At 40.5% G+C, this 14,674-nt stretch overlaps 1 protein-coding gene across 2 annotated transcripts in view; it reads left to right on the top strand.

The window, feature by feature from the left end:
- Positions 1-14,232, top strand: part of itpr2 (inositol 1,4,5-trisphosphate receptor, type 2) — a 100,808-nt gene extending 86,576 nt beyond the window's left edge. For both annotated transcript variants that reach the window (XM_017465724.3, XM_017465727.3), the window contains 2 exons: positions 9,124-9,285; positions 13,276-14,232. In XM_017465724.3, coding sequence (XP_017321213.2) covers positions 9,124-9,285; positions 13,276-13,359 — 246 coding nt within the window. In that variant the 3' untranslated portion in view covers positions 13,360-14,232. The remainder of the gene's footprint in view (positions 1-9,123; positions 9,286-13,275) is intronic.
- Positions 14,233-14,674: the final 442 nt, after the last annotated feature.

Genomic DNA, 14,674 nt, shown 5'->3' on the forward strand with positions numbered 1-14,674 from the left:
ATTGATGGATGGATGGATGGATGGTTGGATGACGATGGATGGATGGATGAATTGATGGATGGATGGATAGATAGATGGATGGATGAATTGATTGATTGGATGGATAGATAGATGGATGGATGAATTGATTGGATGGATAGCAGACAATTTGGTATTGCAAGCAACTCATAGAAGAACATTTTATGTAAAGCAGGTTGTACTGAGAAACCTTCAGCCATGTTGATTAATCTAATGATAAGAATGAGTCAAGACATACAAGGTGTGTTCAAGTATTCATCACAGAAATAAAAAAAATAGTGTGCGCACACGTATATTTTCATACAGCTGAAATAAAGATATCGTCATATTTCACCCCTAACATGAGAACAGGTGGTTATTAACCAACAGCTAATTAACAAGTATTAAAAATGGCATCATTGTGCTGTACAGTAACCTCTGTTTCCAGTCTGCTGCGATGTTTCACAGCCATCTTTGTGATGTTTACACCAGCTTCACTGCTCCTTGCTGCTCACTTACACAAAGACCTCATGCCACTGTTGTCCAGTTAACAGCTTTTGTGTAATTATCTCATTAGCTCTGTTAATTATTCCAGAGTGGAAGAATTACATCCTATGCTCCTCTTAGTGGTCGTCCCTGGAGTAAGATAAGAGAAGGATGAAGGCCCCTATTTAGTACTTGGAATTGTTTGAAGAAATGTGTGCAGTCTGAGAAAACCAGTCAGATGCTCTGGCTGAATTCTGTACAATAGCCACAAATTATGAAAAATCTGGTTTTGACTCAAATTGTTTTTTTTTTTTTTCTACAATGTACTTTGATACTTCTACTTTAAGAAATAATAATTATATTCCACCAAAATGATGTGGGAGTGCTTACTTTCTTTTATTAACATTCTAACAGGCTATCTGCCTGCAAACCTCACGTGTAAGGAGCCACTGTAAGTCTCAAGCCTCCAGATGTCTAATCATTAACAATCCAGTTTGTAATTGGATACAGGCTGTGAAAATGTCCATGCTGCTCCTGTGCTCAGAACAGAATTCACTGAATTAATCAGCCGTATTAACAACCACCGATGTTAACGTGAACATTGTCAGTTTTTCAGATTAGCAACTTAATGCGTATTGACCCTGAACAGGATAAAACCAGGGTAAAATGACCATGAACGAATGAACACAGCACTACGCAAGAAACCAGCCACATACAATACACTCCCATGAAACTTTTTTAAGGTTCCACAGGATCCCAGCCCTGATGCACATCTCTAATATATTATGTAAATGTACTGATTTCTAGTAATCTATAAACGTTAATATCAAAATAAATTATATTAGTAAGCAGGGAATTGACACCAGATGGGTATGACTTCTGCCTGTCAGTCCATAGGCTATGAATAAAGATTGATATAAAGGTAGACAGTTGGTCTTGGTCATATTTATTACATTTATATTTTATTAATTACATATTAAATGCAAAAGAACTCAACAAATACCATTTGCTTTAAGGCAGTCAGTGTGCTGGTGTCTTTGGAGTCACAATGAAGTTGACTCTTTCAGTCCGGTATGACATATTTTACTTCAGGAAACCTATAGAAAGGGTTTTCCCAAGTGACCATGCGTCTAATAAAACTGTCAAATGCCATCTGTCTAGTGTAAGTTTTCTGGACGTCCAGCTTGTATGAGGTTATTTTAAAACCCCTGGCTAATATTTTGTCAAGTTGAGTTATGTGTGGAGTTGTTTTTTGGGGGTTTTTTTTGGTGTGTGTCTGTGTGTGTTCTTTATAATTTACTATGCGTTAACTTTTTGTTTGCGACAGAGAAAACTCTGTTATGATTTGCCAAACAAGTTCACTTTAAAAAAGAACGAAAGAAAATTAGACAGAGGATATTAGATGAGAAAAATGAGACGAGTTGCAGCTGCAATCGTAAAGACAGCAGAATTTCAGAACTTTGTAGCCATGCTTGACTATAAAGCAGATATATTGCAAGGGTTTATTATGCGCGTGTGCACGCACGCACGCACGCACACACACACACACACACACACACACACACACACACACACACACACACACACACACACACGAGAGAGAGAGAGCAGGTACTGCAGCAGCCACAGCAGTGTTATGTAAACCATCTCAAGTGGCCCACTAATAGCTCAGCCCTTCCTCACACGTGCTTTCCTCTAAACCCCCCCCCACACACACACACAAACTCACACAGACACACACACACCCCTACCCCGCCGCTCATTATCACACAGTGAGTCAGGCATCTCCTAGGCAACACCGTCGTCATACACCGTTGGCGGCAACAGAACAGGGAGGGGGGAGATGCCAGGCCTCTGGACTCGTGATCACTGCACAGTGCAAAGGTCATTGATTCTCAGTGGGATAACACACACACACACACACACGCATTATGTCTCAACACTTCTCTAGATAGTGAGTTCTCAGTGTGTGTGTGTGTGTGTGTGTATATATGTGTGTGTGTGTATATATGTATCCATCCATCCATCCATCTTCTATACCGCTTAATCCCTTTCAGGGTCACGGGGAAACCTGGAGCATCGGGCACAAGGCGGGTTATACCCTGGACAGGGTGCCAGTCCAATGAAGGGCACAATCACATACGCATTCACACACCCATTCATACACTACGGACACTTTGGATATGCCAATCAGCCTACCATGCATGTCTTTGGACTGGGGGAGGAAACATGCAAACTCCGCACACCCACAGGGCCACGGTGGGAATCGAACCCCCGACCCTGAAGGTGTGAGGCAAACATGCTAACCACTAAGCCTAAGTGCGCCGTGTGTGTGTGTGTGTGTGTGTGTGTGTGTGTGTGTGTGTGTATACAGTATCTCACAAAAGTGAGTACACCCCTCACATTTTTGTAAATATTTGATTATATCTTTTCATGTGACAACAGTGAAGAAATGACACTTTACTACAATGTAAAGTAGTGAGTGTACAGCTTGTGTAAATTTGCTGCCCCCTCAAAATAACTCGACACACAGCTATTAAAGTCTAAACTGCTGGCAACAAAAGTGAGTACACCCCTAAGTGAAAATGTTGGGCCCAATTAGCCATTTTCCCTCACCGTTGTCATGTGACTTGTTAGTGTTACAAGGTCTCAGGTGTGAATGGGGAGCAGGTGTGTTAAATTTGGTGTCATCTCTCTCACACTCCCTCATACTGGTCACTGGAAGTTCAACATGGCACCTCATGGCAAAGAACTCTCTGAGGATCTGAAAAAAAGACTTTTTGCTCTACATAAAGATGGCCTAGGCTACCAGAAGATTGTCAAGACCCTGACACTGAGCTGCAACACGGTAGCCAAGACAATACAGCGGTTTAACAGGACAGGTTCCACTCAGAATAGGCCTCGCCATGGTCGACCAAAGAAGTTGAGTGCACGTGCTCAGCGTCAAATCCAGAGGTTGTCTTTGGGAAATAGACATATGAGTGCTGCCAGCATTGCTACAGAGGTTGAAGGAGTGGGGGGTCAGCCTGTCAGTGCTCAGACCATACACTGCAGATTGGTCTGCATGGCTGTCGTCCCAGAAGGAAGCCTCTTCTAAAGATGATGCACAAGAAAGCCTGCAAACAGTTTGCTGAAGACAAGCAGACTAAGGACATGGATTACTGGAACCATATCCTGTGGTCTGATGAGAGCAAGATAAACTTATTTGGTTCAGATGGTGTCAAGCGTGTGTGGCGGCAACCAGGTGAGGAGTACAAAGACAAGTGTGTCTTGCCTACACTCAAGCATGGTGGTGGGAGTGTCATGGTCTGGGGCTGCATGAGTGCTGCCGGCACTGGGGAGCTACAGTTCATTCAGGGAACCTTGAATGGCAACATGTACTGTGACATACTGAAGCATGATCAGTATGCAGTATTCCAGCATGATAACAACCCCAAACACACCTCCAAGATGACGACTGCCTTGCTAAAGAAGCTGAGGGTGAATGTGATGGACTGGCCAAGCATATCTCCAGACCTAAACCCTGTTGAGCATCTGTGGGGCATCCTCAAACGGAAGGTGGAGGAGCACAAGGTCTCTAACATCCACCAGCTCCGTGATGTCATCATGGAGGAGTGGAAGAGGACTCCAGTGGCAACCTGTGAAGCTCTGGTGAACTCCATGCCCAAGAGGGTTAAGGCAGTGCTGGAAAATAATGGTGGCCACACAAAATATTGACACATTGGGCCCAATTTAGACATTTTCATTTAGGGGTGTACTCACTTTTGCTGCCAGCAGTTTAGACATTAATGGCTGTGTGTTGAGTTATTTTGAGGGGACAGCAAATTTACACTGTTACGCAACTTGTACACTCACTACTTTACATTGTAGCAAAGTGTCATTTCTTCACATGAAAAGATATAATCAAATATTTTTGTAAATATTTGATTATATCTTTTCATGTGAAGAAATGACACTTTGGGGTGTCCTCACTTTTGTGAGATACTGTACATATGTATGTGTGTGTGTGTGTGTGTGTGTGTGTGTGTGTGTGTATATATATATATATATATATATATATATATATATATATATATATATATATATATATATATATATATGCACATACATATACACACACACAGCTGACTCTTAGAAGGGATGCAGTGACTGCCATAATCAGTTTGAATAACAGGTCAATCTTGTTACTATTTCTACTCCTGATTTAATGTTGCTGCATTGTAGGTCTTTTACTGTTGAAAAGCAGTGGCTTAATAGTGATCAGAGGAGCAGTAACACTGATAATGGTATCTGTCTGGTCAGCTGGACCTGTAACCTGTAAGCTTTTAATGGCGGGTTGAGATCAGATTTTTCTGTGCTCGCAGTTTACCATATTGTCCAGAACCGATAGTGTAAAAAAGACAGGAAAACAAACTATTTCCACTATTTCATGTTTAAGGTCAGCAGGGAAGGATGTAACAGTATTCTCAGCTATGCAGTCGGGAAGTGCTTGCTGGCAGAGACGATTGCAAAAACTGGTCTGGATGGGGGATTTTAAGTGCATTTACTCACTTTCTAAGTAGCATCACCGTTTCCGTCATGTGCAGGCTGTTGGATTTCTTCGTTGTAGACCTATTTAATCTTTTTAGGTCAGCATTTTTGTCCTTTTTCCTCGTTTTTGACCCGCTTCGGATAAAAAATTTTGGTGCCATGCCTAATAAATATATTGTTACTATACAGTCATGTGGAAAAAAAATAAGTATTTTGGAAAGTATGGAAATTGTTGCCTTTTTTGTATAAACAAACATTTGATCCAGTGCCTATTAATAAAGGATATACACTATCAAATGGCGCATATAATTTCACCTGTGCAAATTTCACTTGACGATAGTTGTCGAATGGTTGATGGATAGATTTTATTTCATATTAATGAGCTCAAAAATTCTCCATTTACCTTGACTGAATACAAGGGTGCCCTGTGAGTGCAATCAAGAGCATGAGCGAGGTGTGAGATGGAGCAAGGGGGTGGGACTTCTAGGCACTGTCAGTTAATATCAAAACCCCTATGCAAATCATTCCAGATTCATATGTTATTGGCTCATCTCCTGTTTTATTGGGGAGAAGAAAGAAGACTGCTCTTTTGCCGTATTTTTGAGTAACTCCTAACAGCTTACCTTGGTGTTAAATTATGGAGCTCCTGCGAAAAAAGTGTAAAGGCAATATAATTGTCACTGGATATTGTGGCAGTGTAAATCATGTAAAGAAGATTAAATTACAGTGCACGAGCCTATTTGAAACTCGCACTTGTGAGTAGTGTACCACAAAACTATGGGGCATCCTTAAGGGCCTGCAAGGTATAAGACACTGCCCCACCGACAAGACATTAGCCCCGCCCATTAGACTGCTCCTTACACAGAGGCATTGAAGAAGGTGTGGGGGATAAAAGCGATTAAAAAAAATGTCTACAGATTCAGCCTACACAAGATCATGTTCTTGCACAGGGCCTTTGAAGGAGACAGACTCTCTAGACTCTCCAGACTCTTATTTTAAATAAAGCTGACACACATTAAGGCAGTGTTAGCGATTTTGCCTGGCTCTGTTGGATTCCCTTTACAGGAGGCAGACTTCTTGCATGCAGAGTGTGACCTCATGCGACTCGCAAGTTAACGTGCTGGTAAAAACATTGTGATGTGACATTCAGCAGCTCTGCAGGAGTAGCTTACAGGTGCTTTTACATTTCACATATGTGAAATGCTTTTAGTCTGTTTGAATTGAACCCTGGTGCACTCATCTCCTTGATGTAGTGTGAATATAAAAAGTCCACACACCCCTGTAAAAAGGCCAGTTTTTTTGTGATGAAAAAAATTAAACCAAGATAAATCTTGTCAGTACTTTTCCCACTTTTGATGTGAAATTACAGCGTATTCAAATTATTAATAAAGATTGTACAAATTATATTTAAAAATGATCAGAAACATTTTAGGGAAAATAAAAAAAAAGTTGCCATAACAATTCACACTTTGGGTTGTATAAGTGTGCACACCCTTTTATAATTGGGGATGTGGCTGTGTTCATGTTTAAAAATTATTGTACAGCTGTCATCAGTGAAATTATTTTAATTAACCTCAAATAACCTCAAACCAACTGTTTCAGTAGGATTTTCCTGACATCAGCTTGGTTTTATCCAAGATAAACCTGTACAGGGTCTCACTGTAGAAATAAATCGATAAGGAGAGGGGTACAAAAATTCCAAAACATTAGATTTACCAAGGAACACTGTGAAGGCCATTATGAACAAGTTGAGAAAATGGAGCAACACAGTGACAGTGACAGCATGGCATCCATCCAAAATTTACAAAAGGACAAGACAAAAACTTACTAGGGAGGCTGCCAAGAGTCCAATGGCAACCTTAAAAGAGCTGTAGGAATATCTGACAAATACTGATTACTCTCTGCATGTGACAACAATCTCTTGTATTCTTCACATATCTGGGCTACGGGGTAGTGTGTCGAAGCATGTGAAGCATGGTGGTGGCAGCATCATGCTTTAGGGCTGCTCTTCTCCAGCAAGAACTTCGGGTTTTATCAAGGTGGAGGGAATCATGAATAGTTTAAAAATACCAGTCGATTTTAGTGCAAAACCTTCAGGTGTCTGCTAGTAAGCTGAAGATGAAAAGGGATTTTTCCTTTCAGCATGAGAGTGACCCAAATCATACATCTAAATCCACAAAGGAATGACTTACCCAAAAGAAAATCCATGTTTCTGAATGGCCTAACCAGAGCCCAGACCTAAATCCAACCATAAATCTGTGGGGTGACCTGAAGCAAGCTGTGCACAGGAGATGCACTCACAATTTGACGCATCTAGAATGGTTTTGGAAAGAAAGAATGCTAAATTATTGGCAAGTCGGGCTGTGACACACTGAGAGACTCTTACCCAAAAAGACTGAGTGGTATAATAAAATCAAAAGGTGCTTCAATAATGTACTATTTTTGGGATGTGCATATTTATGGAACTAGGTTATTGTTATGTTTTTCACCCCCCCCCACCAAAAAAAGGATTTATGTTTCACTTTATTTGTATACTTTGTGATCACACATTAAAACCTGTCATTTTAACAGGGGCGTGTAGACTTTTTATATCCATTGTATATTTGTAAGTTTTACCTCCAGGAGAACTCCACTGTGGTTCAGTTTCAGAGTAAACATGATTTGACTCCGACTGAACCCAACTGCGTGCTTTATTTGAGATTTGACCCACAAGGCACAAAAAAAACTTGGTGTGTTCTGGAAAAAATAAAGAAAAGAACTCCTGGATATTGTTCACAAAATTACTTTGGTTTGTGCCTTGCCCCTTTCACTTTTTTGTTTATTTAGTTATGTGCAGTGTGAAACCAAATCAAGCCAAATAGTAAATAAACCAAAAGTATCTATTTCACTCTAGCTATATCTTTATTTTTAATGGCTCATTAGACGTAATGGGCATCCAGAAGTAAAATTTTTTTTCTAAATTTATTAAAAGCAAATAGAACATCAGTTAGTAAGATGTCCCTCATATCCCAGTCCATTTGCTGCTAATCTCTTGGTCAGTTATGAATTGACTTGGTATGGGATCATGCTCCGTTGTTCAGTGAGCTGTATTGGCAGTCTGTTTCTCCTCATTTATTTTATTTTTTATTTATTTATTTTATTTTTTTACAGTTTAGAAGAAAGAAGCCCATTCTGTTGCAGTTTGCCTTTCTTGTTCCAATCTCCCTCAAGACCCAGTGTATCTTTAGGCAGCCGGATCTGTAAAATCGACCAATTCATTAGGGTCACTAGTCACGTTGTTGTTGTTGTTGTTGTTGTTAATAATAATAATAAAATAAACAAACTGATAAGTTTTATTAACATCGTATTGGATGCAGAGCCATTCAGTACATATGTTTGAGAGTATAGTATAGAGCGTAGTATATAGTGTGCTCACAATGCCCTACAGTGGGTTAGTATCAGGACAGTGTACCCTAGTTTGTATAGAATCTCCCTAAAACTTTGGCGCTTTTGAGGAATAGGAATTGGGGAGGGCACCATTTAGTGTAACATCCTGTTTAATGAACATGGTTTCCTTGGAAGCTCATTTCCATGTGTGCTAACAAATGCTTTGTTTAAAGACAAAGGCATGTGAGTGTGTGTGTGCATGTGTGATTGATTGCTTGCATAAGAGTGAGAGACACTCTGTTCCCACTTCTTTGCCTTTGCCTTTGCACCTTTGCATCCGCCTGGCTGTGAAAAGCACCTTACATAACTGCATTTGATGAGTGGCTGAGCCTTACTGTTACCTCCTCCTTATCTCTCATACTGCCGGCTCACACACACCAACACGTGCACAACACACAAGTAAACATTTAGTGAACCAAAGTCCACGTGTTTATAATACATAATTATCTTACAGGGAATGTTGAACATTTATAATTAGCTTCATGGTCATTTGTGGTAGGTTAATACGCTTAAAACGTGTAAACTGTAATGTACTGATCTTTGCGAGCAAGGTGCTTAACTGTATCTGTCTCTTTTAGATTAGCAGCAGTAGCGATTTCTACAAAATTTTCTGGTTAATTTTTAACCCTGTGTTTCTCTCTCTCTCTCTCTCTCTCTCTCTCTCTCTCTCTCTCTCTCTCTCAGGAGAAGAACCTGGACTGGTTCCCACGGATGCGGGCCATGTCTCTAGTGAGCAGTGAAGGGGAGAGTGAGCAGAATGAGATGCGCTTACTGCAGGAGAAGCTCGATACGACTGTCACACTCGTAGCACAGCTTTCTTCTCAGCTTGCAGAGCTCAAAGAACAGGTAATGCACTCTTTCCAGCCCTCTATGTGCTATGACACACCAAATGAGGACCGCATACAAGTCTCCTTCTGTCTTTTCTGAAAGGTTGCAGTCCAACTTCACTTCATGGATATATGTTCTGTACATATGGAAAAATATGGAAATATAGCTAAATGTAGACATAATCTACCACATCCACACCAGTAGGTGGCAGTAGTCTGTATTTCTAATAGCAAAACCTTTTTTGTGTCCCGAGCCTCAACACTGCTATAGTAAATAGAATGTAAAAATAGCATGCTATGTACCAGTATCTATAATGGGGCAGGATTTTGACATACGTTTCCACCCAGTTATGCTGAGAAAGGTCAGCTTGTGTCAACAGACTGCCAAACGATGTACTATAGTTCGCTTGGCGTGTCTGTGCCTTTAAACGTGCTTAAACACCCATAGATCCATAAGTCTCAGTTGTTCAGTGACCTCACTCATCTTGCTTGTTATTCTTAAATTAGCGAATAGCACACTTGCCCTGTTACACTATGCTAGCTTGAGCAGTTAACCTGGGCAAAGCAATTAAGACTGCCATTATATGACTTGAGACAGCAGGTTCACTCGAATCTCCAACAGTGTGTAACTGACTGTGTTGCGCTTGCCGACTGATCACCATTGTTTCCAGTGACTAATCACTGATTCCCGGTTTGTCCCACCCTCGCACTGTTTTAAACTCTCTTCTTGGATATAGTAATAAAAAGCGAGTGACTGTCTCCTTCACAACTACTCGCCTTTCTCAACTACTCACGGTCACTGATTCTTTTTAATCTGTGTTCTTGATAGAAACTGTAGTATTTTGTAAATGTGTAAAAGAAATTATCTCTCATTTTCTATTCTGATAAAACTATTCTATTCCATTTTTTATATTCTAAGTGAAGCTCTTCATGCACCTTAATTCGTCATTTGATATGCTAGTGATCAAGATGAATACATTAATATACAAATGTATATCACCTAGCAACTTCTAGCGACTTTTTGAGCATGCTTTACCTCCTTTCCTCTGAAAAGAAATGAGAATGCCAAGGTTTTCACTTCAGTGGCTGGAAGTTCAGTGCCACTCTAGTAGCCCGTTCTCACTGATGTTGTGCTGGAGCTGGAATTTGAGGGAACCAGAAAACCTGGTTTAAAATCCAAACCATTACATAATCAGGTGTAGGAGTTTAATAAGGCTGAGTGTAAAAATAACTACTGTAGAGGGTTTATCAGTTTTATCTCTTTGAGAACATACAGTATTTTACCAATCCAAACGATGCTAGGGCTGACTGTGGCTAGAAACCAAGTGAGCATAATTGATAGAGTGGGAGAGATGGTATACACTGTCTCCCCTGTCAATCACAACAGCAGCAGCCAATCTGTGAGCTCATGTATGTGAAAGAGGGCAGATAGCACTTTTCTTTCAGTGTGTTGCGCTGCTCTGTGACACAGCATGAGCAGCAGTTTGAAAAGATGTAACTAACTGGCCTCACGGATGTCAGATGAAACACGTGTCAGCCTCCGTCATCCCCAGTTGGTAGATGTCATGTGATCGAAGAGAGCTGACTGGTGAGTGGGAATTGGTGGGTGACTGAATTTGGGGAAAAATATGGACTCTGATGAGCGAGTTTGTTCAGACTGTCCATGCTTTTTTTTTTTTATGGATGTCATGATAAATAGTAATAGTCTTGTCCAAAAAACAAAACAAAAAAATAGGAACCTGCTCTTGGAAAAGTGCGGAAAGGTTCTTTATGATGCCGTGACTGCTGATCCTGCACCGGGATCTCGATTGTGTAGATTGGCTTTAGGTATCCTAGTTTTGCACAGCTGTTCCCCATCACCTGTCTTTCTGTGGCTCATCACCTTCCCTGAGTTTTCACAAACAGCACTGGCCCTGTTTACATGCCAGTCATCAGGATAGGGGTGGGGCTAAAACATCAGGATAATATAATTAATCCTTACTGGAATTTCAGTGAGCAGTGTATCACCTTTATGTTGTGTACCCCCGCAGCTCCTCTGATTCCTGGTGGTCATGTGCCAAAGGCTCTCTGTAATTCTCCTGGCCACTCTAGATGTTAAGTAACTTATTAAAGCAATTTCTCTCTTGGCATCAGGCCTAATTAAACAAACCCTTCTCACCTCTGAGCTTAACTAATCTGAACAGCCAGGACAGTGGCTTTGCTCAGCTGGGTGTGAACATACACATTTCCATTTCAGGGAAAGCAAAACAAGACCTTCTGAAAGACAGAAACATTACTGTCTGTGATAATAAGCATAGCTTAACCCTCATGTTGTTTACAGTTTATCTCTTGTGGTTGTATGCTGTTTGGCTTTTTTTAAGCTCGGATATGAGGTGTTAGTAGCAAAAGAGTGTACATTCTACTGCAATATTTATACACATTGCCATGTAAACTTTGTTCAAAATATATTATGCACTCATGGACTACTTTTATGTGGAAAACCTTTACACCTAGACATTCATGCAATTAACTGATCAGCCTATCATGTGGCAGCAGGGCTATGCATAATATCATGCAGATACAGGCCAGCAGATTCGGGTAATGTTCACATCAACTATCAAAATGGGGGGAAAATGTGATCTCAGTGATTTTGACTGTGGCATGATTGATTGTGCCAGACTGGCTGGTTTGAGGATTTCTATAAGCTGCTGATCTCATGAGATTTTCACACACACCAGTCTCTAAGAGTTTACTCAGAATGGTGTAATAATGAGAAAACATCCAGTGAGAAGCAGTTCTGTAGACAGAAATGCCTTGTTGATGAGAGGTCAATGGAGAATGGGCAGACTGGTTCGAGCTGGCCGAAAGGATGCAGAATCTCCGATAACCACTCTGATAACAATTGTGGCGAGCAGAAAAGCATCTCAGAATGCACAACACATCGAACCTTGAGGCGGATGGTCTACAACAGCAGAAAACCATGTCAGGTTCCACTTCTGTCAGCCAAGAAGCTGCGGCTGCAGTGGAAACACGCTCACCAAAACTGTACAGTTGAAGACTGAATTAAGCCTGGTCTGATGAATCTCGATTTCTGCTGAGGCACACAGATGTTAGGGTCAGAATTTGGCACCAACAGCATGAATCCATGGATCCAACCAGCCTTGTGTCAACAGTCCAGGCTGGTGGAGGTGGTGTCATGGTGTGGGGAATGTTTTCTTGGCACACTGTTTGGTTGATACCAATCAATCTTCACTTGAATGCCACAGCCTTTTTGAGTATTGTTACTGACCATGTGCATCCATTCATGGCTACAATATACTCATCTTCTAAAGGCTACTTCCAGCAAGATAATGCACCATGTCACAAAGCAAAATCTCAAACTGGTTTCACAAACATGACAATTAGTTCAGTGTTCTTCAGTGCTCTTCCCATTCACCGGATCTGAATCCAGTAGAACACCTTTTCGATGTGGTAGAACAGGAGATTCACAACATGAAAGTGCACCTGAAAAATCTGCAGGAATTGCGTGATATAATCATATCAATATGGACCAGAATCTCAAAGGAATGTCAAAGTGATGGAGAATTTTTTTTTTAAATATATAATTAGGAATGGTTTATCAGCATTAGTGTTTTTTTGTTGTTGTTTTTGTTTTTTTCAAGATTTGGATCAACAGGGTTCTTTCGTGGTCACTCTTCAAGGGTTTTAACTAGTTTTATTTAATAAATTTAGCCATCGACCTGGCTGTGGACCCTCCAGCTTGTCTTTTCCAATAGATTTTTTTTTTTGTAGTTAAAAGCTTAAAGCTCAGTAATGTGTGCATTGTAACTTTCCTCTTCTAATATAAACACTAAAATGTCTTCCATATATTCACTTCCATCTTCAGGAGTCAGGATTCAAAGACCTGAGGGTTTGAAAGAAATTTGTGTCCTGTATTCTGTATTTCTTCTGTACTGTTGCACTAAGTTTACCTCTGAAAGTTGAGCTGATTGATGTATTGGCCTCTTTCTTTCTTTCTGTGTGTGTGTAGATGACAGAGCAGAGGAAAAACAAGCAGAGGATGGGCTTCCTGGGTCCAACACAAGTCAACCATCATATGCCCCCTGCACACTGAGAACACTGAGACACACAACTCCCGTCCTCTCATCTCAGACTGGTCTTCGGACTTCGAGCTTCTAGAGATTTGCCTGGGGACTGACTCGCTCAAACCTCTTACACAGCAAATCAGTGACGTTTCCAGAGTCTCCTGTCTAGGGCAGATCCCTAATGGAAATGCTGCCTATGGACTTTTAACTATAAAGTATTACACGTGTTTTAAATGTCATTCCATTTTATTGTTCTTACTTTTGGCAGTAACTGGAGAGCAGTGTAAGTCAAGGTGAACTTCAGGATGTACCTCAATCACTGGGGTTACTGCTGCTTTGGAAGTGCCTTTCTTATAGAAGAAATGCTGACTAAAGTGTCCTTTTATCCTTTAGAAAATGTAGAACTAGAAGCAAAACGTTCATCTCATTATCTCAGTTCAAGTCACCGTCTGGTTTAATTAGGAGAAACTTGTTGAAAATCGTTGGTCACCTTTGTACATTTCTGTTCATTTTTATTGAAAATGTACGTAGTGCCTGCTCAGCAAATCACTGCACCAGGGGTACCTTTTTAAAATGTTGTATGTGATTAGTGACTGGGTGAATGTATGTGTGAACCATGTCTGAATGCTGGATTGGTACAGTTTGCTGTTTGCAGACATGGTCAAAAGTTCCTGCTGCGGAACTTGTCAAATATTAGTTTAAAGCATTCCCTATTTTAACACTTGAATGTGCTTCAAACGAGACAATTTAACTCACTTTTAGGTCACCTTATCATGTTGTTTTGTGTGTGGATTTGCACAAGTGACTCACACCAGGATTGAAAGGATGCAGTTGAGAAGAAATGCCTTTTATGTTCAAGTGAATGCAAATGATCATAATACTGTAATAAAAATGTATGTATATATGATTGTCCTGAACTATCATTTAACTCCTTTCCTTGGTGTAGTCTAGCTATGAACACACACACACACACACACACACACACACACACACACACACACACACACACACACAGAGCAGTGAAGTCACCTAGAACTTCACCACGTGACATTTTCCCCCCTTCTGAGTATTTATAGTCCAGAGTTCTGCCTGTTTTGAACCAGTGGTAAATAATTACCATCCATGACTGTAGGACTGCAGTTAACCACTCTGTATTTTGGGATTATGAACTGTATCCCTGTGAAATTTCACTTCCATGTTACGAGTTAAAATCAGATAACTGGAATCAACTTTTTGGTGGTCCAAAAAAGATTTTAAAAATTAGTGCCGCTTTAATCACACCACTTTGCATAAATGTGTTCAAATCCCACGTCACTGGGGGTTTAATATACAGTACGTGTTATA

The sequence above is a fragment of the Ictalurus punctatus genome, chromosome 4 (assembly GCF_001660625.3).
Source record: "Ictalurus punctatus breed USDA103 chromosome 4, Coco_2.0, whole genome shotgun sequence".
NCBI lineage: Eukaryota > Metazoa > Chordata > Actinopteri > Siluriformes > Ictaluridae > Ictalurus > Ictalurus punctatus.